We start from the raw sequence: 24,295 nt of genomic DNA on the forward strand, positions 1-24,295 counted from the left end.
GGCCTGATCTACTGAAGGTTTGTCTGGTCACAAATTCAGCCACCATCAAGGGGTTAAAGACATGCTTCAATTTCCCTTTTTTTAAAAGTGTGAGCAGCTGTTGATTTTTTTTCAGCAACTGTTTTTGACTTTTTTTCTCAAAAATAAATTTTGACTTTTTTACAATTGTATTGGAACATTTTTCTGAAATTCTAACTTTGCTTTTTTTCCTCTCTTCTATTCATGTGTTTGTTTTGTTTGTCAGTATTTTGACTCTTTAAGTGTGGACAATGAATAAAAATCATTCTTTACCTCAGGTATCTTTTGGCTCTGGCTCAGAAATGTTTAATATCCCAAAATGAAGCTAGCTTCCTGCAAGAAAGTGTGCAGCATGTTGGTTATAAGCTCTGAAAAGTAAATATAACATGGAGCAAGCTGGCAGGCTCTGGTTAGAAATAAGACCACCTCACATCTAACATATTTCTAAATCTACTGTTGAAGATCATGCATGTGTTTGGTGATGAAGAGGGGAAGATGAATTTAAAATGGGGAAAGCAAAGAGGAAGAAACTCAAGAGTTGTTGCAAAAACTTCATCCCGCACCACTTTTTCAGCTCGTCTAAATCAAACGCAGCTCCGCTCGCTGAATGCAGGACATAGATTGACTTTGATTAGTGTTTAAGTGTTGGGAGCACAGGCCTGTCTCACTCTGTTATATTTTATTTACACTGTGTCAAACTGTATCCGTCAGAATTTGCAGTCTCTGCGCACACGCATGTGCACCTAAGGCAAGCCTGAGAGCAGCGGAAAAAAAAACAAATCCCAATTCCACTTCTGCCTCAACACACCAGTCTGTAACTGGAAAACCTCTTTTAAACAAATTCAGAGAAAAGCAGATTGTTACTCGACGCAAAGGAAAGCACGTTGAAGCCTACGCCTTTCTGCCGCCGTGCATACATCACGCTCATGGAGGGTAATTCATCACTGCTAATTGCCTAACTTAATCTTGGCACTGCATCCAATGAGTGAGCATGTTCACGGGTGTATGTGTGGGTGTAAGATAGAGGGAGAAACCATACAGCTGCATGTAAAGGCGTGACAGTGAAGCAGCTTCTTCTTCCTGAAAGTGAAACTCCACCCTTCATTTAAATTTCTTCCACTTTAATCCTTAAAACTGTCAAAGATTGTCGCTGTTGTGCATTTAACTCTCAGTAAACTTCCTCTCATGTCGCTATCTTTCCACTTAAATCGGCTTTTGCAGGAGCACAGTGAAAACACACACGTACCTTGCAAGGAATTAACAAAAGAGGAAAAGAGCCGTGGCTCTGCATTAATGCTGGACAGCTACAAATAAAAAAAGTAAAGCAGTAAGAGTGAGGTGACAGACAGAATAATTGAACAGTGTGAGCCACGGAAGCAGCACCTTCCATACAAACTAATCCAGCTTAAGTCACACTGTAAACAGGCACATACTTAGTGATTAGCCTGAGTTAAACTATCAATCACCGTTTGCAGCACACAAACACGCACAACAAAATAAAGGGGTTATGCAGAGATGTGAGAAAGTAGCAACCACAGTCACCCTAGGAGGGGATTTGGTTTCATGGATGAGGCAGCTGAAGATATTTCATGCAACATAATGCCAGAACTGTTGCCCGCCCCCTACATCCCCCTCCTCCCCCGTGTCTCTTCTTCCCTATTCACAGCACACGCAGACATGAGATACTTTTTCAGCCATGACAATTTTTTTTCTCAGTCGGGGAAAAAAGGGAGCCTGCAGGCCGTGTTGTTGTGGCCAACCTTGTGGGTGCATGAGAAAAGAAACGTGGGTATCGCTTACACAAATGGCCCGCATGAATGTACCAGAGCCAGACAAAATATAGAATCTGAGCCGCTGTGGCAGAGCAGGCCCTTCCTGTGTTTGTGATGTTGGAACATGTGCATTCTGCTGATGGATGGAGGAAACATCCAACATGGCAGACTGGCTTCCAACAGGAATGGATGTAAACAAATTCAACTCCTTCGTTTCAATATTGATTTAAGAAGGACAAAGGTCTTAAGTTTACAGTTAGAACATATTGTTCCTTAGGTGACTCCAGTAAAGGAGGTCTGGCTCCATAGACCGACTGCGTTTGCTTCCTAAAAACTCTCAGTTTTAATGAATGTTCAGAAATCTCCTGAATCTGAAATTTTCACATATGGATTCACATTAATGAAGGAGAAAATATCTACATGACTGTTTTCAAAGACTTTTGGCTCCTCAAGGTCAACCCACAGAGACGGATTTTCATATCTTAGAAGATTTTGAAAATGTGAAACCCTACATACAACAACAAACAATGTAAATTTAACAGATTTGATCTTACAGAGTGACGCTATAACAATCACAGCTGCAAATTTCACAAAATCTCTCACTGTTCAACTTGGTGCTCACGAGTCCATTTTCTTCGTCTGAAATTGATGCAGGTTAAAAAAGAAATTCGATGTAAACCATGTGTGCACACTAACGACATTTTTTTTTTTCAGAACAAGGTCGACTTTTTGTGTTTTTTAACATCTGTCCATCTCATTTCCTTTCAGGGTTGTTTGACTATGTAGGGCCCGACAATGATTTTAGGGTGAAACCCACAAGTATGTTGCGTTTTGGGCTCATGTTTACACGTAAACTGCGTTTTAGCCAGCCTACAACACAAACTTTTGAAAACGGCCTCCAGAGTGGGATTTTTCTGAAACACCATTGCCGTGTAAACAGTAAGCCCATGTTTTCAGTGGAAACCTAGACGTCACACTCCACTTTGCGCATGCACATAAGATAGTCCAACAGTGCCGTACTCTTCTTCAGAGATCTACCAAAAGCTGCTTCTGGACAATACAGTTATAGCGCCACCTACAGGCCTGGCATGCTCACCACAGCGTTTCCAGCCCTCATTCTCACGTAAACACAGATTTTTTTCACTGCGTTTTAGCGTTTTTGGATAGAACGTTGCTATGTAAACAGGCCTTATAGACACCGTAGGCTACCAACGTCACATTTTCTGTAATTCCGGACAATGTTTAGATGATGAATGAAGACTTGTGTGTATGTGTGTGTGTGCCTGTGTGTGTGTGTACCTATCTCAAACATACTGCCAGCCACTGCTCAGCTCCTCTACCAGCAGGTGAAACTCTCTTTGCTCTTGTCTTGTTTTAAGGAGTGGTTGGACCCAGTGTTTTCCTTTACTCAGGTAGTGAAAGAAACACAGAATTGTTGTCACTGCTTAATAATTCATTTTTTTTCATACTGCAAATTTTTAGTTAATACGAAAATAAAGGCATCGGAATCAGTACGCAAGGTGTCTTTGTGGTTTTTTTTTTTTTTTTTTTTTTTTTTTAGAGGGGGGCAGGTAATGGATCCAAAACACATCCTAACATAACAGACTTAGTGTGTACAGGCCTTCAGAGTAAACAGACATTTAGCTTAGCATTACAGTTGCCACACTAAATGCTGCTAGCCACTTTACTGCCTCTCAGTTTGAGTGTGGTGTGTGTCTCCATGGATAGGACGGCAGGAGAGGAGGCTGAAGTCAAACCAGAGACTGCTGACCACAGGATCTGTACCTGTACCCTCTCATTCCCTATAATTCTGACTGAAACTATTCAACTATTGAGCAAAGCTAATTTCTCTTTTTCTGTTTATTGCCTGTTTATCAGTTTCGTCCCTGATTTCTAACTCAGACATGAGGATGATGAGGAGGACGTAACCTCACAGCCCTGATGGCACTGCGCGCTGACGGGGGCTCTGCATCTCCAGCTTGGGCAGCCTGACAGCTCCTGGTGTTTAGCTCCTGATAACGTGGTTTAGAGAAATAACAGTTCACTCCTGTCTTCTTCGCTCTCTGTTAAAGACAGTTTTTAAGGGTTTGAGTCACATTCTTGCGTCAAAACTCACATAACCTTTTTAAAGTCAGGACATTTATCCAGTGGGGCTCATTTAAGCTCACACTGCACAGGTAGAGCGGGGGAGTAGGAAGGTGGGTGACGTGAGTGAGAGGAGCACACATGGAGAGGAGAAACTGAAACTTAACTATGGTCACAGATATGAGGTGCAATAGGAAAAAAATTTAAACCTTCTGATATACATATAATGATTTATCTTTTTTTTTTTTTTGTCAATAGATCTCCCTGGAAATATTGTTAACAAACCAAATTCTTTAAAATAAATGTGTCTTATGGTCCAGTGTGACTTATGTTATTTTTCCTTTTTCTTTTTTTTTCTTTCTTTTTTTTGACTTCTGTGACTTATGGTCCAGTAAATACGATACTAGCCAAAAAAACATTTGGCCTCATTCATCAACTTTTAACAGGAAGGCATAGAAGGCTATGATTTTATGAAGCTACAAATCAGTATGTTACCTAATCACCCTGCATCCTGCAAAAGCTTACCTTGCATTAAAAGTAGTTCAAAAATGAAGACCTTGTTATAAACTTGAACACACCATGTTGTAAAGGCTGGAAGAGCCCATCTGTGTTGTGTCCAGAAAATAGTGCATAAACAAACAAGCTCTCCGGTGGCAAAGGGCACACTCATACCCAAATGAGTGTTTGTGTTGGAGTCTCTCTGAATTGTGTGTTGGTAAACTGTAGCCTAGCTTGCGGGCTGTTTTTCCTGCAGTTTTTTATTGAAGTGACAGGAATTCCAGCGTCCACTGTGGTAAATTCAGTTACAAGTGACATGTAACTCATACAACCTCTTCAGAAAAACAAAACAAGCAAACAGAAAAAAAAACTATCCCTTTGAGCCAGAGGTTCTCAACAGGGGGTCTGAGGCCCCTGGGGGTCCGGGAAGGTACAGCAAGGGGTTCATGACATTTTTGGTCAATTAGGCAATTTTTAAATATTTTAATTTTTGCTTATGTTGTTGTCTTTAAACACACATCAGTGGATACACAGAGGCCAAAGATGTTTCTGTTCAGTCAGAAATGAACAGGTTCAGCATCACAGCAGCTCTGTCTGACTGCACACAGGATCATTCAGCATCCACTTCTAGCTCCTCGAGCTGGAGGAAGACCCGCCTCTGTCACTGCTCTGCCAATCATGTTTCATACTGACTATGTCAGGTTCCCCAGAATAGCTTGATACTGAATGCACACTAATAAGGTATGTTTGTATGTAGCACTTTGATACAACACCTAATTTTATACATAATGAGATCTGTACTCTGTGTCTCCATCATCCTTGGTCTGAAAAATGTTGAAGACTCCTGCTTTAAACTGTAAAATTCTGCGTGATTCAAGAACTTTGAACCTGTTGATCTAAAGTGCAGCCTTAGCAGCACTCTGTGGTTCTGAGCTTATACAGTAGAGATTTTTCTCCACGTCTAATACGATCCAGGCTGTCACTTTAAAAGTCAGACTTTCCAGCAGCTATAACTTGCATGAGGAGCTGTCACCAGGGTGAGAGAACAGGCTTTGAAACGTCTGACAAAAGTCTGAGGCTTATTAATGGGGAGAGCGTGGAGAACTGGAAAGAGCTTTTGTATTTTTTTATTTTCACACGTTTTTCTCTCCACACCTTTGCACACCTTAAATGTCATCCGCATTTATTCCAGCTTGACTATTCACAGAATGTGAGTCATGAAGTCAGAACATAATGCAGAGTTAATAAGGATTAAAACAGATGTTTGAACTGAACAAGCTATGAATGTGCTTTACAGGGTTTACAAAAGTCTATTCTCATCAAAACCAGAATCAGAATGAGAGAAATACATCTCTCTGTATCTTTGTCTCTATCTCTGTGTCTGAATATTTTCAAAGATTAAAAACAGTCGCTTTACTTCAGCTTTACGTTTGACGTCATGCTTTAAGCCTCTTTCATTGATCTCTGATTGATTTGGAGCTCAGTTGTCAGCTCTGATGAATTTCAATGGCATAAACCTGTCTCAACTTTGTCCCCGGCCTCCTCTGGAGCTCAGAGATCAAAATAAACCCAGTTCAGAAGTTTCGTTTGATCTGATATGAAACTCTAACAAGTGTCACTCGTTGTCTCAGGAGGTTTCAACGTGTCACCGTCTCCTCGTCATAACCAGGACCAGGACGGATCGTTTGTCATCGTTTCAGCATCAGGCAGGATGAAAACTACAGACTTACTCTGAGGTAGATGTTCAGGTAGAAAATGAAAAAACATACAGTATGAGCAACAGTACAGCAGACGCAAGGCCCAGCTTGATTCTCATGCTTTGGGAAAAAGTGTCAGAAAACAAAAGATATCACTAACTGAAATGAACAGACAAACTCTCAGTGCACCGCCGTCTTGTTCCTGCCCCAGTGCCGTGCTCAGGAAGTGATTATGTTTACATGAACAACTGACTTCAGGACAGACAGGCAGGAGAGGAAAACACATCATACTCACAGCGTAATTCCTTACATATCCCAGCTTTGATACAAGACAGAAAGGAGATTGTTTAACTACAGTCATAAAGAAGAAAATAAGAACATCGTTAAAACTTTGATTCCTGCTGCCTTTAATTTATGCACCGCTCTGACCGAGTCATTTTGAGATAACTGCCTGAAAGTGTTTTTGTAGTCAGAGCCGTGATTTATTCTCAACGCTCACTGGTTGAATTTATTTTGTGCTGGAGCGAGAAGTGAAAAAGTAATGAGAGGGTTTTGGAGATGACATTTTTAAAAAAGATTTTTAGTTACTTGACTTTTTGATGTATGAGTCAAAATAATTGCTGAGGCTACAACAGATAAAAAACTGCTGCTCACTTTATAAAGACAATCAAAATGACACGAAACATTTAACTCTGTCACAAGCACAACATAATGTGTGTTTGTGAAGAGGTTTCCGGATGGGGAGATGTTTTCCGGCTGTCAGCTCTTAAAAATAGTACCAACCCACTCTCAGAGCATTACACAAACTTAAAGCATCCACATTTTAACACGCACATGAATTTCACTTTACCTGCGCAAGTCTGCATTAAATTCAAACAATTAAACTTTGTCTGGAACAACTTTTTGTGCCTGCAACACAGTGATCTTTAAGTAAGGGGACAAAGCACGACTGAAACAGAAAGTCTGATTGGAGGTTTAGTCGTAAGGGTCAAGACACTGAAGTTCAAATTCTGTGCAAGATGTAGATCATTGAGCGATTGGCATAAGCCACTGAGGGATTGGAAAAAGCCACTGAGGGATCAGTAAAAGCCACTGAGGGATCGGAACGAACGAGCCATTTAGGGATTGAACAAGCCATTGAGGGATTGGTACGAGCCACTGAGGGATCGGCATGAGCCATTGAGGGATTGGAACGAGCGAGCCACTGAGGGATTGAAACGAGCCATTGAGGGATTGGAACCAGCAACTGAGAGATTGGAACGAGCCATTGAGGGATTGGAACAAGCCATTGAGGGATTGGAACGAGCCATTGAGGGATTGGATCGAACCATTGAGGGATTGGAACGAGCCATTGAGGGATTGGAACCAGCAACTGAGAGATTGGAACGAGCCATTGAGGGATTGGAACGAGCCATTGAGGGATTGGATCGAACCATTGAGGGATTGGAACGAGCCATTGAGGGATTGGAACCAGCAACTGAGAGATTGGAACGAGCCATTGAGGGATTGGAACAAGCCATTGAGGGACTGGAACAAGCCATTGAGGGATTGGATCGAGCCATTGAGGGATTGGAACAAGCCATTGAGGGATTGGAACGAGCCATTGAGGGATTGGAACGAGCCATTGAGGGATTGGAACCAGCAACTGAGAGATTGGAACGAGCCATTGAGGGATTGGAACAAGCCATTGAGGGATTGGAACGAGCCATTGAGGGATTGGTACGAGCCATTGAGGGATTGGTAAGGGCTATTGAGGGATTGGAACGAGCCGTTGAGGGATTGGAATGAGCCATTGAGGGATTGGAACGAGCCATTGAGGGATTGGAACGAGCCATTGAGGGATTGGAACAAGCTGTTGAGGGATCGGTATGAGCGAGCAACTGAGGGATTGGAACGAGCCACTGAGGGAATTGAACGAGCCACTGAGGGATTGGAACGAGCCAATCAGCATACCATTGGCCACTTTTGAATCCTGCTGTCACTACCTGTTCCCTGGACCTGTTGGAGAATTTGAAGATTGCGTAATCTGCAGGGGCGGGCTGACCATCGGGAAAATTTGGGACTTTTCCCGAAACGGCTGGTCTTTTCCAGACCCTAACAGGCCGGTGGTCGGAGCATTTTTCTTTTAAAATCAATGATGTCAGGGGCGGACTGGTCATCTTGACATTCTGGAGAATACTAGAACGGCCGGTGCTGTCAGTCGGCTGGTACAGGGGGGGGCCAGCCTCAAGTGGACACTCGATAAACTGCAGATTTTTGCTCTTCCAAATTGTCTCATACTTTTAGACCAGAGGTTGCTGCTTGGTTGTAAAGGAAAGTCACAGTCACTTTTTCTTCCCAGAGATAAAGTCACCAGAAAACCAAGGGGAGTTCTTGTTTTTAGGAAAAAATAAAAAACAGGCGCAATGTTGCTTTTCACGTCTCTTCAATGTTGATTTCCTAATTAAAGAGCAATGAGGAGATGAAATTTCATCTGAACTGGTACTGATACTGAAAACTGGATATGTTTCATATCAAAGACCACCAATAAAGGCTTGGAGCCATCGACTGACAAAGACTCTGTGACATTACCCATCTGTTCCTAATTCAATTCATCGTAGGGTAGATCGAGCGGAACAGGGAGTTGCGCACAGAACTTCTTAATAAAGCCCTGTGACTTTCAGAATAAAACAAACCATGTCCAAAATCGATCGTGTTTAGCTTGACGACGATGACAGACATAATGAGTGGAGCCAGGCCAGGAGTCAACAGGTTTGAGGTTTTACAGCCTGACAGCCCAACATGAATAAAGAGAGACTTATCAATGGCGTAGAGCAGGAACTCCTCGGTCTGTGACTCCAGCTGTCTGGTGTCCAGAATGCTGGACTGAACACACAGTCATTGTGAGCTTAAGGATACGCAGTCAACACGCAACAAAGCAGAGTCGGACCAGAAACGCATCTGGTATATTTAAACCATAAGGCCATGATGCGACCTTCAAGATATATATATGGTACAAAGTGACATGGAAAAGTGTTTGTGTTGCAGGCACAAAAAAAAGTTTAACTTGATTTAAAATTTGTGACAACTGAGCAGAAAAAATAGATATTTTCCTGTGTTCATAAGTTTATATGGTATAGTGTGAGAGTGGGTTGGTATTCAGATAAAGCTAAGGCTAATTTTTATGTTTTGAAACATAAAAAAGGATTCACTACTTATTTAGGTTAAAACGGCGCCAAATCCAAACTGACTTTGATACAACAAACCTTTCAGACGACATAGTTTGAGGTCGTTCTAAAACATCTTCTCCCTAAAAACAGACCTGAGATGTTGAAGTTAGACTTAGACTTAGCATTGCTCAGTAAAGAAGTTCATAGTCATAGAAATCATAGTGGAAAGCAGCCTTGTAGAATACGTTACTGCCTGGCATAGTGTAACGCGAAGTTCACCATTTAAAAAAACACATACAAAAATGTTATAAATAATGTCCAAACTTGGCCCTGTTGAGCCGTTTTTATTTTTGTTGTGGAAATATTATCCTTTGATGTCCGATGACAGGTTTGCTTATGGTTTCTATTAAACTTTGAGGACAGCTGGGGCTAACTTTTTTTGTCTTTTTTTGCTAACCCAAGCTAATCTGCCCCCAAACCCACATTTCTGAACGACACATGGACTTTTTCACACAAACAAACATGAAATAACCAATCACAGTTTGAGCCCTTTCAGCTGGTGAATGTTAAAATCACAGTGTCTAATTCAGTATCGAGTCAATGAGAAGTGAGCAGGTTTACCTTGTTCCTCTTGAAATAGGCTCGGCGGCAGGCAGCGAAGCACTTCTCACTGCAGAAGCTCTTCAGCTCACTCCCCATGCTCAGTGAGTAGCGTTTGACACCGATCTTCTGGCACCAGGCGCACATGATCTGCACGTTAGAGGCATCTTCATCTGCACGGAAACACAAAACATGGGGAGAAAATCAGTGAGGAGGCAGCTCAGGCTCGTCCTGGTGGTGAATAAAACAACAGTCGACTATTGTATATTTACAGTATTTACACCAAATGATGTTGTTTCTTTATCAGGTAAAATGATGACTATTACATTTTAGATCAGGAGGAAAAAATCACTATCAGTGGTTGTTTTTGATCTTTTTCAGGAATGTGTAGACAGCTTCAAGTTTAAAATGGGATTTTTTTTCTTTTCCAAAACAATGATTTTTTAGTTTTGATGTTAGATTTTTTTGTTCTTGCTCTGTCTATTTTCATTTCATTGCGTTTAGGCCTTCACTCTATTTCTGGGTCTTGCACCAAAAAAAGCAAATGATTAGAGGCTTCGGGACAAAAACCAGCCTTAAACTTCTCTCAAACCTTAAATTGGTAGCAAACAATGGTGACAGTGGTAGAGTAGTCATCTCTCAATCAGAAGGTTGAGGGTTCAATCCCAGTTTCTGCAGAAGTGCCCTTTAGCAAGAGACCGAACCCCAAACTGCCCCTACTGTTGGTCAGTGGTGTGTGGATGGGTTAACCACAGACTAGACAAATATGGACGTCATCTCCTTTGGCTCAAAGTGAGGTCACCTCAAAAACTGCTCCCCCTGGTGACAGTATGGATCAAAAACTCCCCCTCGTTCATTTGACTGGACACAGCTGTGGTCAAACTTAACGTAAAAAAAAATAAAAACACATTGAAGAAATGTTTCTCACAACTGTATGCTGTTGTAATATAAAAATATTTTTGTGGTGCATTGTGTTCAAGACCTCTTTTTTTCTGAAAAGTTTCTTTTTTATATAATGTCATTAGAAGTTAAAAACAAGTTTTACGTCACGTTAAACGATGATTGCTAGCTGATGTGTCGTTTTTCCAGGAACAAAAAGATGCATTAGGAAGGAGAGTCAAGAAGGGGTTAGACTCATACTTTTCCAAAGGGTTTATTTGATTGCATTCTTTTAGCATATTTCTTCTTAGACAGTGACACACAAGCAAGGCATCTAGTGTCCTTTAATCAGCTGACTGGGTGTGGTAATCCTGCCGTTAACACCTGTAATGGTGGGGTCTACCTTCACTGAGTTTTATGCTTTGTTGGAGAATCAACCCGGCTCATGCATGCCACTAATTTTTTTCCACCGTTAATACAAATAATGGTTTTCATCGCTACGGCTGGAGGTGCATACAGCCCTGGAAGTGTAAAAGTGCCTTTAGTGGTCAGAAAGACTAGAAATGCTCTCTAAAGCCTCTGACGACCATATAGAGGAAACACGAGGTGAATAACATAAACACATTTTTCAATTTAACATATTTATTCTTCAATATATATCCTTACAATGCTGTGTATATGTCCAGTATGGGAAATCCCCTGCTCTTCCACTCCCTCACAGTCACAAGGATGCATTCAGATACCTAAACATGGTACCTTTTGATTTCAAGTGAATCAGTACCCGGTACTTTTGACAAAAATCGGTCAGTACCTATAAGTACCTAATTTGGTACCCATCCCTACAAGTGTGCTTTGGCAAACACCATAACGAGATAAAGGAGGTGAAATTAACAAAGAGCCACATGCTGAACACAAAGACAACCAATTGCTGGATGTCTTCCATTGTTGCTTTACGTTTATCATGTCCCTTTTTCTTCTTCCTTGGATTTATTAGCGGGGTACACTGTGTCAGGCTGGTATGTCGTCACGCTATGATGTAGCTATTGACATCTGGCCTACACGCTGCCTACCAAGAAGGGCACGGTTGGCTGTGGAAACTGTACTGATCCAAACCGGACCGCTTATCAGAAACAGGGCTTTTGAGTCTTCTGTGAGGACACTTCAGCACATGGCTGCAGGAGCTAGAATTGAACCACCAACCGTCCAGGTGAGAGGTGGCCTGGTGTAACACTGAGCAACAGAGTGTGACATGTAGGCCTGGATACCTCCATACTACCTCTAAATGCTCCATATCTTTCACTCACAGGGTTAAACTCAGAAGGAAAAAGTCACCAATCACAGTCAGGACAGTAGTTCTTAGGCTTTATGAGTTGTTGGTGTATTCGTTAGTGTCTTGGATTTCCTTTTTATTCTTCAGTTTAAAGGTGCTTACATGTTGCCTGCCCTGTGTGGGAGGTTGGCATCAAGATTTCTTTAAAGGAGCAAAAAGAGAATTTTTAAAAGACAATGTGATTCAAATGCAAAGGTATCTCTCTCCTCTCTTGATTTTTCTACAAGCAGATAATCTACAGAAGTCACATCAGAAGCTCCTCATCCTGACCCCTGTGTTTGACATGTGATGCTGCTGTAATGTGATGAGGTCAGAGCGGGCAGCAGTTACTCAAACGGATCCTGTGTGATGGTAAAACGTCTCTGCTGTGATAAACTGTGACTGCTGCTGATGAGCAACGGGCTTTTAGCGGCATCGCTGTGCAACGAGAGAGAGTTCCTCTGAGATTCCCTCCTGAATCTCCCAATTATCACATTATGACAGCGCGGGTGTGAGGCCAAAAAAAAAAAAAAAACCAAGGCCCATTAGTCTTTCACCTCCTTATCGCACACTGGCCGGGCTTTTCACCTCTGGTTGAGCTTAATGGATGTTCAGGGTCGTCGTGATTTTAAGTAAAGACTAACTCACAATTAAGGGAACAGCTCCCCAGGGTCCTAAAGATAGCACACTGGACCCAGCATGCATATTTGATTTCTGTCTGAGTCTTATAGTCTCTGTCTTTTTGGGTCCATTGGGTTGAGAAAGAGAGGGCTTGGCTGGGCTGACTGTAGGATTTCCTGGACTAATGTCTGAATCAGAAACTAACAGGATTAAACAAATGAAACACCTTCTTCCACTTTCATTGAAAAAAGGTTGCAGTAAAAATGTATTTTAGCTTCTCTTCGTTTCACCTCTCACATCTGCATGAGGGGAAAAAAACCTGTCAGTAATTATGCAGCTTCCATGCTAAATGCCATCATCCGCTGTACCTGCACCTCAAAAGGTCCTTTGTCGGATTTTGCGGGGCACATGAATAATTCAACATATGTGTGAGTGTTTGGAGGGGGGGGGGTGAAGGGGGTGTCGGCCGGGTGGCGTGCTGGTGCTGGGCTTTAAGTGGGACCACACCATCTGTTTCCCCGCCTAGGCAGGGCCAGTGGGGACTCCTCTTGGGCGATGCCAAGGAGGCGCGCTCCCTCCGCCGGGGCGGACCAACCTCCTGTGCCACAGCAGACGTAAGGGATAATGAAGCTCTCTGTCTGGCGGAGGAGCGGGGACTTTTCCTCGGAGAGTTGATGGGGTTATATTGACGCTCAGGCAGGTGGAGGAAAACAAGGTGTACAGCAGGTAGCTAGCTCATTAGTCGCATGTCCCTGCCTCCTATCTCTTTTTTTTTCAGGCCACTGCAAAGACAGAAAGTTTACATGGTGCATAAACATCCAATTTCCTGTTAAGTGGTGGAGAATCAGAAAGCAGGTTTTACTTTCATTACAATGTAATCTGTCTCCAGAACATCTGTGGATTGAGTCCGTGCCAAATCCTTCTTGTTAGAGGAACTGACATCGGGCGTTTGGGGAATATAATAAGCAGTGTTCGACGTGCTGAAAATGACCTTGATCTTTTAGAAATTAAAATGTCGCCTTTCTCAAAACGCTCAGAGATAAGCACAAACAGTCGTAACTCCATGAAGCAGCTCAGTGCTGCCCATTCGACGACCACTCGATACTTTGTTTTTCAGCCTCTTTCTCTGCTTTCCCTCCAAAAAGGTGCCAGCGCTCCTTACCTGCAGGAGGCTTGATCAGAGGCGGGGGGATCATGGGGACAATGATGGGCAGGTTGCCATGTTCCTTGTTGCTGGGCGTTGAGGTGGACGGCGTGGTGGAGGGCTCTGTGACTCCGTTCCTGGAGGCTGGCAGACACTGGGAGCTGTTGGCTCGGTCCGGAGAGCCTTCAGTGCTCTCTGCTGAAGCTGGGATTTTTGGCAGCAAGTTTTCTAAAAAGAGATGAAAGTGCGGGAAATAAAACCCATTAGACACAGTGACACTCACTGAGAATCATGAAATAACAATGTCAAAGCCTGTTATGTTGGAAATCTGAAAAAGTTTCTTTTTACCACTCTGGGGGCACAACTGATGGAGTGTGTTTCTAAGGTAGGGTCACTAAAGTTTAAACTTGAAACCACAAAGTAAAGGTGAGTCAGTCAATATCAAAGAAAAAGAAAAGCTGTAAAAAAATGAAGCTATTTATAAACAATCATCAAATGAATCTACAGAAAGGAGTCAGACACCATTATAGTGTTTATTATTTCACCTCTTCTTGTTGACAATGTGGGAAAATTGTGAGTTTTCAGCATCATTTATACACATTGTAAGGCAAGGCAAGTTTATTTATATAGCCCATTTCAGCAAGGCAGTTTAAAGTGCTTAACATATGAAAACATATTAAAAGAAAACAATTAAAATTCAATTCAGAAGTGGATTAAATTAATAAGAGACAATAAAACAAAATAAGATTAAAAGAAAAAAAAGTCAAAACAGATTTTTAAAACCGATTTTAAGATAAGAGTCACAGTGCAGAGTTGCAAAAAAGTGCAATTTTTATTTTTTATTATTTTGAAGAGAAGTTATTAAAACAAATTGTTAAAATGCTCTAATAAAAGCAGCTGTAAAATGGTGAGGTTTCAACCTGGATTTAAAGGAGCAGAGTTTCAGCAGACCTGATATTTTCTGGGAGTTTGTTACAGATATTCAGAGCATAGAAACTGAATGCTGCCTCTCCATGTTCGGTTCTGCCTCTGGGGACTAAAGCAGACCTGATCCAGATGACCTAAGTGGTCTTGATGGTTCATATGGAATCGAAAGATCATGGATGTATTTTGGCCCTAATCCATTCAGAGCTTTGTAAACCAACAGGAGTGTTTTAAACTCTATCCTCTGACAAACAGGGAGCCAGAGTAAAGACCTCAGAACTGTAGAAGGTATTTCTAAAATCATTTTCAAGTTATTTGACGAAACAAAAGTTTAGATTTGTGGTAATGACTAAGCAGTCGGCATTAGTGAAAAAGAATACGAGGAGGAAACCGCACAGAAACAAAGCATGTTGGGACACTGAAGAAAACAGGCACAGAGATACCACAAACTGCTTCAGAGTTTGGGCTTTGGCCTGGATACAGGACAGATTCAGGACGAATTTAACTCCATCAGAAAAATTACAGGGATTACATGATGATATTCAGGTGATGCTTTAATTTCCTGCACCTGTTACAGTAACCCAAACTTATTAAAGGTTTTTTTCCTTTACATGAATAAAAATGTTGTGTTATTTTTGTTTTGGGCCTTTTTAATGTTTTTATTTAGAGAGGATAGAACAGCGAACCAAGAATAATAATCTGGGCCACCCACTTGAAGGCTAGCCTTCATGCCACCACCGGGCTGTTCTGGAGCCTGAAAATGTTCATTAAATGTTAATTTGGGAAGTAAGCTGATATGTACATTACCATAGAGAAACCCTCAATCCCTCAAGTCTGGAGGACTATTTTTTTTTTTTTTTACACTTTATCTATACAAGGTTTTCATTTTTAAAACACTACAACACAAAAACCATACAAAAACATCAAAAGTAAATAAATAAATAAGAAAATAATATTACTTATATCAAATTTAATTTATTTACATATGTACAGAAACACATATGATAAATTTGCAAACACATATGTAGTAATTAAAATTGGAATAACAAATTAAAGTAAATAAAATAAAATAAAATATAAGTGCATTCTGACTCCCAAAAGTTGAAGAAAAGATCCTCCTGAAGCTTGTTAAGTCAAAGCTCCAGACTGGAGTTCCTAGAGGAGTCATTAAAGGTACATCGTTTTTTTTTCCAGCTGAAGGTTGTGAATCACATCTCTCTGCCATCGGTTGTGTGATGGAGGTGTCACACCTTTCCATTCTATCAGAATTTCCCATCTAGCTCATAAAGAGGAGAAGGCAATAACTTTCTGTATGTGAGCAGGTGTATTTGAATAAGCTGGAGCTGGAAATGTACCAATAATTCCAGCGATGGACGGGGTGTAATAATGCAGCCAACAAGATCAAGAGAATGTGTCAAAGAAGAATGACCAGAATGAGGCAAGCTCTGAACAAAACCACCACTGCTTGTTTACACCTGTCACATTCAGGGTTTGGGTTGGGGAAATATTTTTGCAACTTTGACTTGAGGTAAGTCCAGTCAGTGTTAGCCCTGAAACTTTATCAAAGCATGCCTTAAGCACAAAGATGAGGAATGAATCCTTGAAACTCTTTCTTTGTTTGATGTGAAGGACCACTTTTTTTGCTACTTAAATAAATAATTTATAATTCAGAGAAATCATCTTTACATCAATGCATAGATATTATTTTGGTAGGCAGGTAATAAGAGAGATGACATGGGTGGTGATGAGGAACAGAGTCCGGACTGAGTAAGACAAGACCCGGATGAGAGGTGGATTCTATTTAGCATCATCACCTGTTCACTATAAATTATCACAAGCAGACTTTTAAAGCTGGTGTAACAATAAGTGGAACAAAGTGGAGTAATTGTAGCCACAGTTTGTTCAATAGAAAGTGTTTGTGAGCTGTTACTGTTAAATGTAAAAAAGAGACACAGTAATCAGAAAAAAAAAGTCAAAAGATTAAAAAGAAAACACTAAGAGCAAGACTGCATCTTTGAAAAACTCACCAAACTAGAAAGAGAAAAAACACAAAGCAGAACATTTCACAGATAGTAAGAGTGTTTCAGGACTGGTTAATGGAGAATAAAGTGGTTATAGTCTTTATCTGTAATGGGCCTCTAGTGATCACTCTGACTCTCTCTGTTGAATCACCAAGAGTCCATTCTGTGTCGTCTGTTACAAATAATGCAGCTTATAATGCTCCTCCAAAATACAGTTAATATGATTTTAATTTCAGTTTTTCCTTTCATGTCAGACTCAAAAATCAGCCTTCCTGCTACGTCAGACATGTGAATGCATTAGATATTGTTCAACATCGATCAGTGCGTGAAAACGTGTGACATCATTATTTTACCACTGAGTCCCGCCCACTCAAGACCAGCATTAAAACCCTAGGAAGTTTCGTTACTGGAACAGAAAGTGTGTGAGAGTAGGTCCACGCTGCTTAGAGTGTGGAGCTGTTTGTAAAATGATGTATTTCAGAGTGATGGTTTAGCTCAGCAGATAAATAATGCTCCCCATGTACAGACAGAGAATCAGACCTGCTGGCCTTTGCCCCACGTCCTCCCCCTCTCTGTTTTCTCAGTCCCTCACTCTATGCACTGTCTGCTCTGTGAGAAGCCTTAAAATAATCTGAGGAGATAAATATATGTGTTTGGGAGCTTTTCCTAAAGGTTGTGTTTAACAGAAAGCATGCAGTAACCGTATCTAAACTGTTTAAATATCACGATGCAAACATGATCCACTGAAGGGCAAACACATGGTTCAGAATGATGAGTGCTCACTCAGATACAACCATAACAAACTTACTCCTGAATTAAACATCAAATACTTAATAAAGCCTCTCATTGGAGCTCCATACCTTTGAGGACAGAGATGTGCTGTGGTGTCTCTCCTATCTCCAGGTTGTCAGAGTCTCTCAGCTCCACCTTGTCGTAGCCGTACCAGCCCAGCAGCTCGTTCATGGTGTTTTCTGCAAAACTCTGCAACACAAACATTTGACTGGTAAGAAAACCGGTCTTTGAGGAGTGACATAACTCTGTGATACACACATCAGCATGATTTTACTGTAAAATCACAGCAATGACAGAGACTGGTGACGCCCTACACCAACCGACCAAACCAATGAACAGATGAAAAAAGCAACATACGATGACATACAGTCATCACCTTGGCTCAGTCATCTTGGGAGTCGCAGGGCAACGAAGAAATGTGGAAACAGATCAAATGCTCTTTGTTTGCATCCTTATGTTAATTTTAAACCCTGTTACTGTTTATATTTTTTACAATAATGGATATAATGTGCAGTTTTAAATAGTTTAAAAATTTTGGAGGGCGTTTAATGACCTACATGAGCGTTTTGCAACCTCCCCAAGACCCAACCCAACTTTAGGAAGCACTGCCCTTTGTGACCATTTTGTGTTCCTACTGGAGTATCAGTGACAATTTTAAATGTTCCTTTCTTATCTTTCAAATAAAAAGTCAAAACCCTCCATGATAATCCAGGTTTACATCAGTGATTGGCATCTTACTGCCTCAGAGCTGATCAACAGTGGTGCAGAAAACAATGGAAGCAGATGAAGGTCACTCATGATTGGTATCGCAATAAATTAAAATTTAATATGAACCTCTCCACAAGAAAAAAATATCTTTCATTTGTAAAAGAAAAAAGGACTGATTTTGAGATTTAAAGGGACAGTGAGGAGGATCTGTTTTAATTGGACTGAAACAACACTTTTTGGCCTGGAGCTGCACACACACTGTCGTGTAAAAGTATCTGTGAAAAATGAATGGAGTTTATTTTTTTAACACACTTTTTTTTTGTCCAAAACGACTTTTCATAACTTGAAGGTAAGGTATCATCAACAGTTACGAAGCCCTATTGTTTGAAATTTGACAATGCAAACTTTGTCACTTTTTACCGTAGTTTAGCGGCTAGCTTTATGTAGCATTACTCACAGCCCCGTGCTCTGGGACAGTGAGTCCTGTCAGTACTCACCTCCTAAGCAGAGCTAGACTCACTACTAAACTTTGTCAGATGGCGTGGTATAGAGACTCTGACATGTAACTCAATCCAGTCCAGTTCAACCCGGTCAGAAAGCAAAGAAGTAGCATTCCTGAGTAACCTATATTGGTGCTGATAATCTCATTTTAAAATGTGGATTATGATCAGGCATATATCTAGAAAGAAGACTTTTTAAAGATCACTTAGAAACTCTTCACAGTCCCTTCAGGTGGGTCAGTATGTTCCTGCATGTACCATACTTTTTACTTCTTTTTAACTCTTTGCTGAACCAGGACTTTTAACCAGCAGCCATCACCCCTCCTGTCCTCTCTATATAACATTTGATTTATAATTGCACCTTAAACACATTACCCATTATGCACCATGTGATGCTCAAATGCCCTTTCCTGGGTGTGGCCTGCTGCTCACTTGACTGTCACTGCCAGAAAATACTGTCTAATAAACATAAACTTAGAGGTCTCTACAATTTAATGTGAAAAACTGCATCAAGAGAAAACAAGGAGCTGCTAGGGTGATGCTAAAAGGAAGCAAACATGTTCCTTTACATGTACCTTCAAATGTACCTTTCAATAGTTTTCTCAAGCAACGTATGTTGTGAAAATCAGCCTCATCTTGAAGTATCCTTTGTTAACATTAGAGATAAGAACATGAAAATAATGATGTTCTGATTCTGGCTTCATGATTCACACATCACTGAGTGAATAAGAGCACTCATCTTTCCACTTAACGCACCAGAAAAAGAGTGAGATTTGAGGTCACCTCTTGAAAATAACAATGCAACACTTTGCTTCTTTGTTGTCCTGGCTGTGCCTCTCATGGGACCTTGACTTTAAAACCAGATCCTTAGATTTGTCCACAATACCACATTTCTCTTGTTAATTATGCAGACGTGTTAGGACCTCACTCTAAATTTAAGGCGGCACACTGAGGAAACCACACCATGTGTTTTTCTCCATGACGTCTATATCAGTACAGGTCAACCTAATTGGGTTCAGGTCTTTCCCAAAGCTGTACAGTGTGCACCCAGATAAACTGATGGTGTCTCTCATGGAGCAGTGACAGAGTGGCTGTTATCAGAGTGGGGTAAAGAGTGTGGAAGAATCCTGGACATGGACTTATAAACACGGAGTAAAATGGCAAATACTACAAGGGTTTCCAAACTTAGCCAAGCCAGGCCAGGCAAAGGACCCCCATACAGCATCAACCTCTGGTGGTTAAATTCTTTTTTGTTGCTCCAGAAAATGTTTACAAATGCAACATTTGCTTTTCATGCATTGACTGTGAATATGTGTTGCACCGGAGGACGACGACAGCTACGTTTACGAATCACGCTGCTCCTGTTTGTCACATGAATTCTGCTTTGGAAAATTTCAGTGGGAAGCATGTTGTGAATTCTTTTAAATCAAATTTTGAGACATAAAAATGAAAATTTGTTGTAAGTGGAGGAGGATGTAGGCTGTCTCACAGCAGCAGCAGCTGGAGATGGAGTGCCTTCCATTTGCACTCTGTCACTTTATTGGGAACACCTGTTTAACTGCCCGTTAACCCAAACATGTAACCAGCCAATCACAAGACAGCAACTTGATTCATTAAGTCATCTAGACAGGATGAAGACAACCTGCTGAAATTCAATATCAATATCAGATTGGAGAAGAAAGGTGATTTAAGGGACTGGTTGTTGGCCTGCATATTTGACAAACTGACAAATCTACTGGGATTTTTACCCACAACCATCTCTAGAGTTTACTAACCAACAAGTCCCACTTGGCTATAACTACTTATGATCTCTACATAACAAAGACTTGAAGTGAGTTTGTTTCCTTGTCTGAGTTTGTTTAGGGGCTACCAGAGGCTGACAAACTCCTCTCCACCTGACTGATCCAGTCATGTGATTCGCCCTTTTCACCTCCCTGGGACACACTTCGACCAGACAGTGGTGGTTCTTGTAGACTGAGATCAGGACGATTACATTAACCAGCGCACAATCATCAGACCTAAACATTTTCCCACAAATACAAAAGTCTTTCTGTTGTATTGAGATAACGAAATAAATAATTCCTCATCATGTGAAAAAGATCTTTGTTATGAATAAATGAATGAATCTTTATTTCATTCATCTATATATCAGGACAGCTCAGACCCTTGAGAGCTTCAAGTCCTTATTAAAAACACACCTCTTTGCACTGGCTTTTAATACTAGTTGAGCAAGACATCCACGATTTTACCTTTTTCTATTTATTAGGGGGTCCTCTGTTGCTATTTATTGTCTTTTTGTTGTTTTTACTGTTTTTATTCTCTTTTAACACATTTTTTATTTCTATTTTTATTTTTTATTTATTTATTTTTAAAACTTGCTTTTATTTGACTGTGTTTTAAGACTGTGCAGCACTTTGGTCAACCTTGGTTATTTTTAAATGTGCTGATTGATTGATTCATGTAGATTTCAACTTAAACAGTAAAGACTACAAAGTGATAATCAGAAGAAAAAAAAAAACAGGATACAGAACAAAGCAATCACTTAAGGTTCTCAGTTTCATGAGCAAAAAGGAGTGGGAAGAAGAATCAACTTATTCAATCCTACCCTTTGAACTGTGCTATACTAAAGTAATAACACTGTCTTGCCAACAGTTTTAAATGTGAACAGTGGATATACAACACATCATTTATACAGAAAAATACAATCATATCCATGCCTTCTTCACAACTGTATTTACCATACAACAACAAGCTAACACCTTATAATTTATCCATTAACGTACTTCTGGAGAATCATTTCTTTATGCCTCTTTTTAAACAGATCTACTCAAAAAAAATCAGTTCTGCTCTCAGTTTGTTCCACAGTTTAACTCCATGAACACTGACACAGAAACTTTTTAATGTTGTAAGTGCACTTCTAACCTTTAGGTTTGCATTTTCTCTTAAATTATAACACCCCTCTCAATGAAACATCTACTGAATGTTTTCTGGCTGCAAATTATCCCCTGCTTTGTTCAGTATTTGAGCCATTTTGTGCTCAACCGAATACAAAAAAAAATATAGAGTTTTGGATTGAATAAAGAAGTCATTTGTGTGTGCCTGAAAATCAGCATTATGAAGAAATCTGATCACTCTTTTTTGCAGGATGAAGAGTGGTTTAAGGGATGTTTTAAAAGTGTGCCCCCATGCCTCTGTACTAGGGGTGCACGGATCATAATTTTCTGGCTGATCACCAATCTTTAAAAAGCGTGACCTGCTGATACCAATTTTTATTTTTTCATAACTGACAGCATATACCTTCGATGTTCCAATCTTAATTGATTAAAAAATCATCGAACAATACCTGTGGAAGAATAAAATCTTTATGTTTTAATTTTAATTTAAACAACCATAAAGTGTCCTGAGTTTTAGGTCTCAGAGCAAAAAGCAACAACGGCTGGATGTCAGACCTTGGAGGTTCATAAGATTAGGTTCATATGCAAGGATCGGCCGATCACTGATCCTTCAAAATTAAGGAAATTGGCACAGATCAATCAGTGCATGCCCACTCCGAACAGTAATCTAAATGGAGACAAATTTGTGGATTATATTGAAATAATGTGATAAATTGTTATGATGAGATAACAGTGCATAAAAACGAGAAATATCCATGGACATTCTCATCTCACAGAGAATGGTCCCAAACAGAGGAAACATCCAGTGAGCAGCAGTTCTCTGGGACTAAATGCCTCAATGTCAGAAGTCAGAGGAGAATGGACAGACTGGTTGGAGTTCATAGAAAGACAACAGTAACTCAAATAACCACTGGTTACAACCCAAGTCTGCAGAAGAGCATCTCTGAACACACAACACGTCCAACCTTGAGGCAGATGGGCTACAGCAGCAGAAGACCACACCGGGTGACCCTCCTGTCAGCTAAGAACAGGAAACTGAGGCTACAATTCACACAGCAACACCAAAACTGGACAATAGAAGATTGAAAAACGTTGCCTGGTCTGATGAGTCTGGATTTCTGCTCCACATTCAGATGGTAGGGTCAGAATTTGGTATCAACAACATGAAAGCATGGATCCATCCTGCCTTGTATCAACAGTTCAGGCTGCTGCTGGTGGTGTAATGGTGTGGGGGATATTTTCTTGGCTCACTTTGGGCCCCTTAGTACCAACTGAGCATGGTTTAAAGTCCACAGCCTACCTGAGTATTGTTGCTGACCATGTCCATCCCTTTATGAGCACAGTGTACCCATCTTCTGATTAGGGTTGGGTACCGAATTAGGTACTTTTATGGGTACTGACCAAATTACATACATGAATAACGTAAAATCAATCAGCACCGTGTTCAGGTACCTAAACGTATCCCTGTGACTGTGTGAGAGTGGAAGGCTATTTTTCACACTGAACATAAACACAGCATTGCAAGTTATCACAATTAATACATTAATAAATAAATATGTTGAATTGGAAATTGGAATTTCGAGATTTCATTATTAAAGAAATGTACTTTTATTACCACATAAACACGAAAGTACCAAAAACTGGTACTGTTGAGTACTGATACCAACATCCAGGTACCGTGCATCGTTACAGTATCGTTTCAAATGTGAAAGGTACCCGTCCTTACTTCTGAAGGATACTTCCAGCATGCTGCTATCATGTCCATATGGACCAAATCTCAGAGGAGGGTTTCCAGCACCTTGTTGAATCTAATTAAGTCAGTTCTGAAGTCAAAGGCGGTCCAACCCAGCAGGTGTGTGTTGTTGGTTTCATTTAACGCACAATCCACAATGCTTGACTGCACTCTGGTTCCTCAAACTTGAAGAACCAATGAGACAGACAGTGTCCCCATAGGACCAGGTTTCTGTCCTTGCTCTTAAACAACAATCAGCATCCTCTAAAGCAGCAGAGAGCAGACAGTTTTACAGTAGGTATGCAAAAACATAAAATGAAATAAAACTCTATGCAGGTGATATCTAACTCTGCTTCCTCCATAAAAGCTTCCCCTAAAACAGTAAATAAAAACACTTTTCCAAAGCAAAAACATAACCCTGCTAATGCATATCGTCCATTATCCCTACACCTCTCTGCATGCACACCTCCAAAAATGTCTGTTCACTGAACCCTGTCCTGTGCTAAATGCTCCATCTACATTCAGACTGTTAAACTTAGAAAGGGATGTGTTCGTCAGTAAAAACAGTCACAGACTATTTATTTGGTCTATGTGATAAATCTTCCTCACAGTTCACCAAACTATTGGCTTTGAGGGAGCTCTGCTCCTCTGTGCTCAAATAATTCCAACTTTTGCTGAATCTATTTCAAGAGATTTTCTATGAATTGATTAAAAAGCCATAGATATTTGTTTACGCCCCAGCAGCTTCAGAGATACATTAATGCATGTAACAACTCCCACCCTGCAGAAAATCAGCTTTACAACCGCTGATGGGCTTACTCCAGATCAAACTGACAAGACATAGACCGTCTATTATTATAGCCCAGTCCCACTTGACTTCATTATATCATCATGACAGCAGCTTTCACTCATCAGTCGCCACATCAAGCTGTTTGATGTCAATTACAAACAG

General features: G+C 40.6%; 1 protein-coding gene across 3 annotated transcripts in view; it reads right to left on the bottom strand.

Moving 5' to 3' along the window:
* Positions 1-24,295, bottom strand: part of sobpa (sine oculis binding protein homolog (Drosophila) a) — a 75,997-nt gene that overhangs the window by 34,613 nt on the left and 17,089 nt on the right. For 2 of the 3 annotated variants that reach the window (XM_074692416.1, XM_074692415.1), the window contains exons 2-5: positions 17,578-17,698; positions 13,791-14,000; positions 9,841-9,992; positions 6,366-6,389 (exon numbers count right to left, since the gene is read on the bottom strand). In XM_074692416.1, the coding sequence (XP_074548517.1) occupies positions 6,366-6,389; positions 9,841-9,992; positions 13,791-14,000; positions 17,578-17,698 (507 nt within the window). The remainder of the gene's footprint in view (positions 1-6,365; positions 6,390-9,840; positions 9,993-13,790; positions 14,001-17,577; positions 17,699-24,295) is intronic. The other variant, XM_074692418.1, reaches the window with a different exon arrangement.

Source organism: Halichoeres trimaculatus, unplaced genomic scaffold, assembly GCF_033239565.1.
Source record: "Halichoeres trimaculatus isolate MK-OKI-2021-1 unplaced genomic scaffold, fHalTri1.1 fHalTri1_scaffold_17, whole genome shotgun sequence".
In the NCBI taxonomy this organism is placed as follows: domain Eukaryota; kingdom Metazoa; phylum Chordata; class Actinopteri; order Labriformes; family Labridae; genus Halichoeres; species Halichoeres trimaculatus.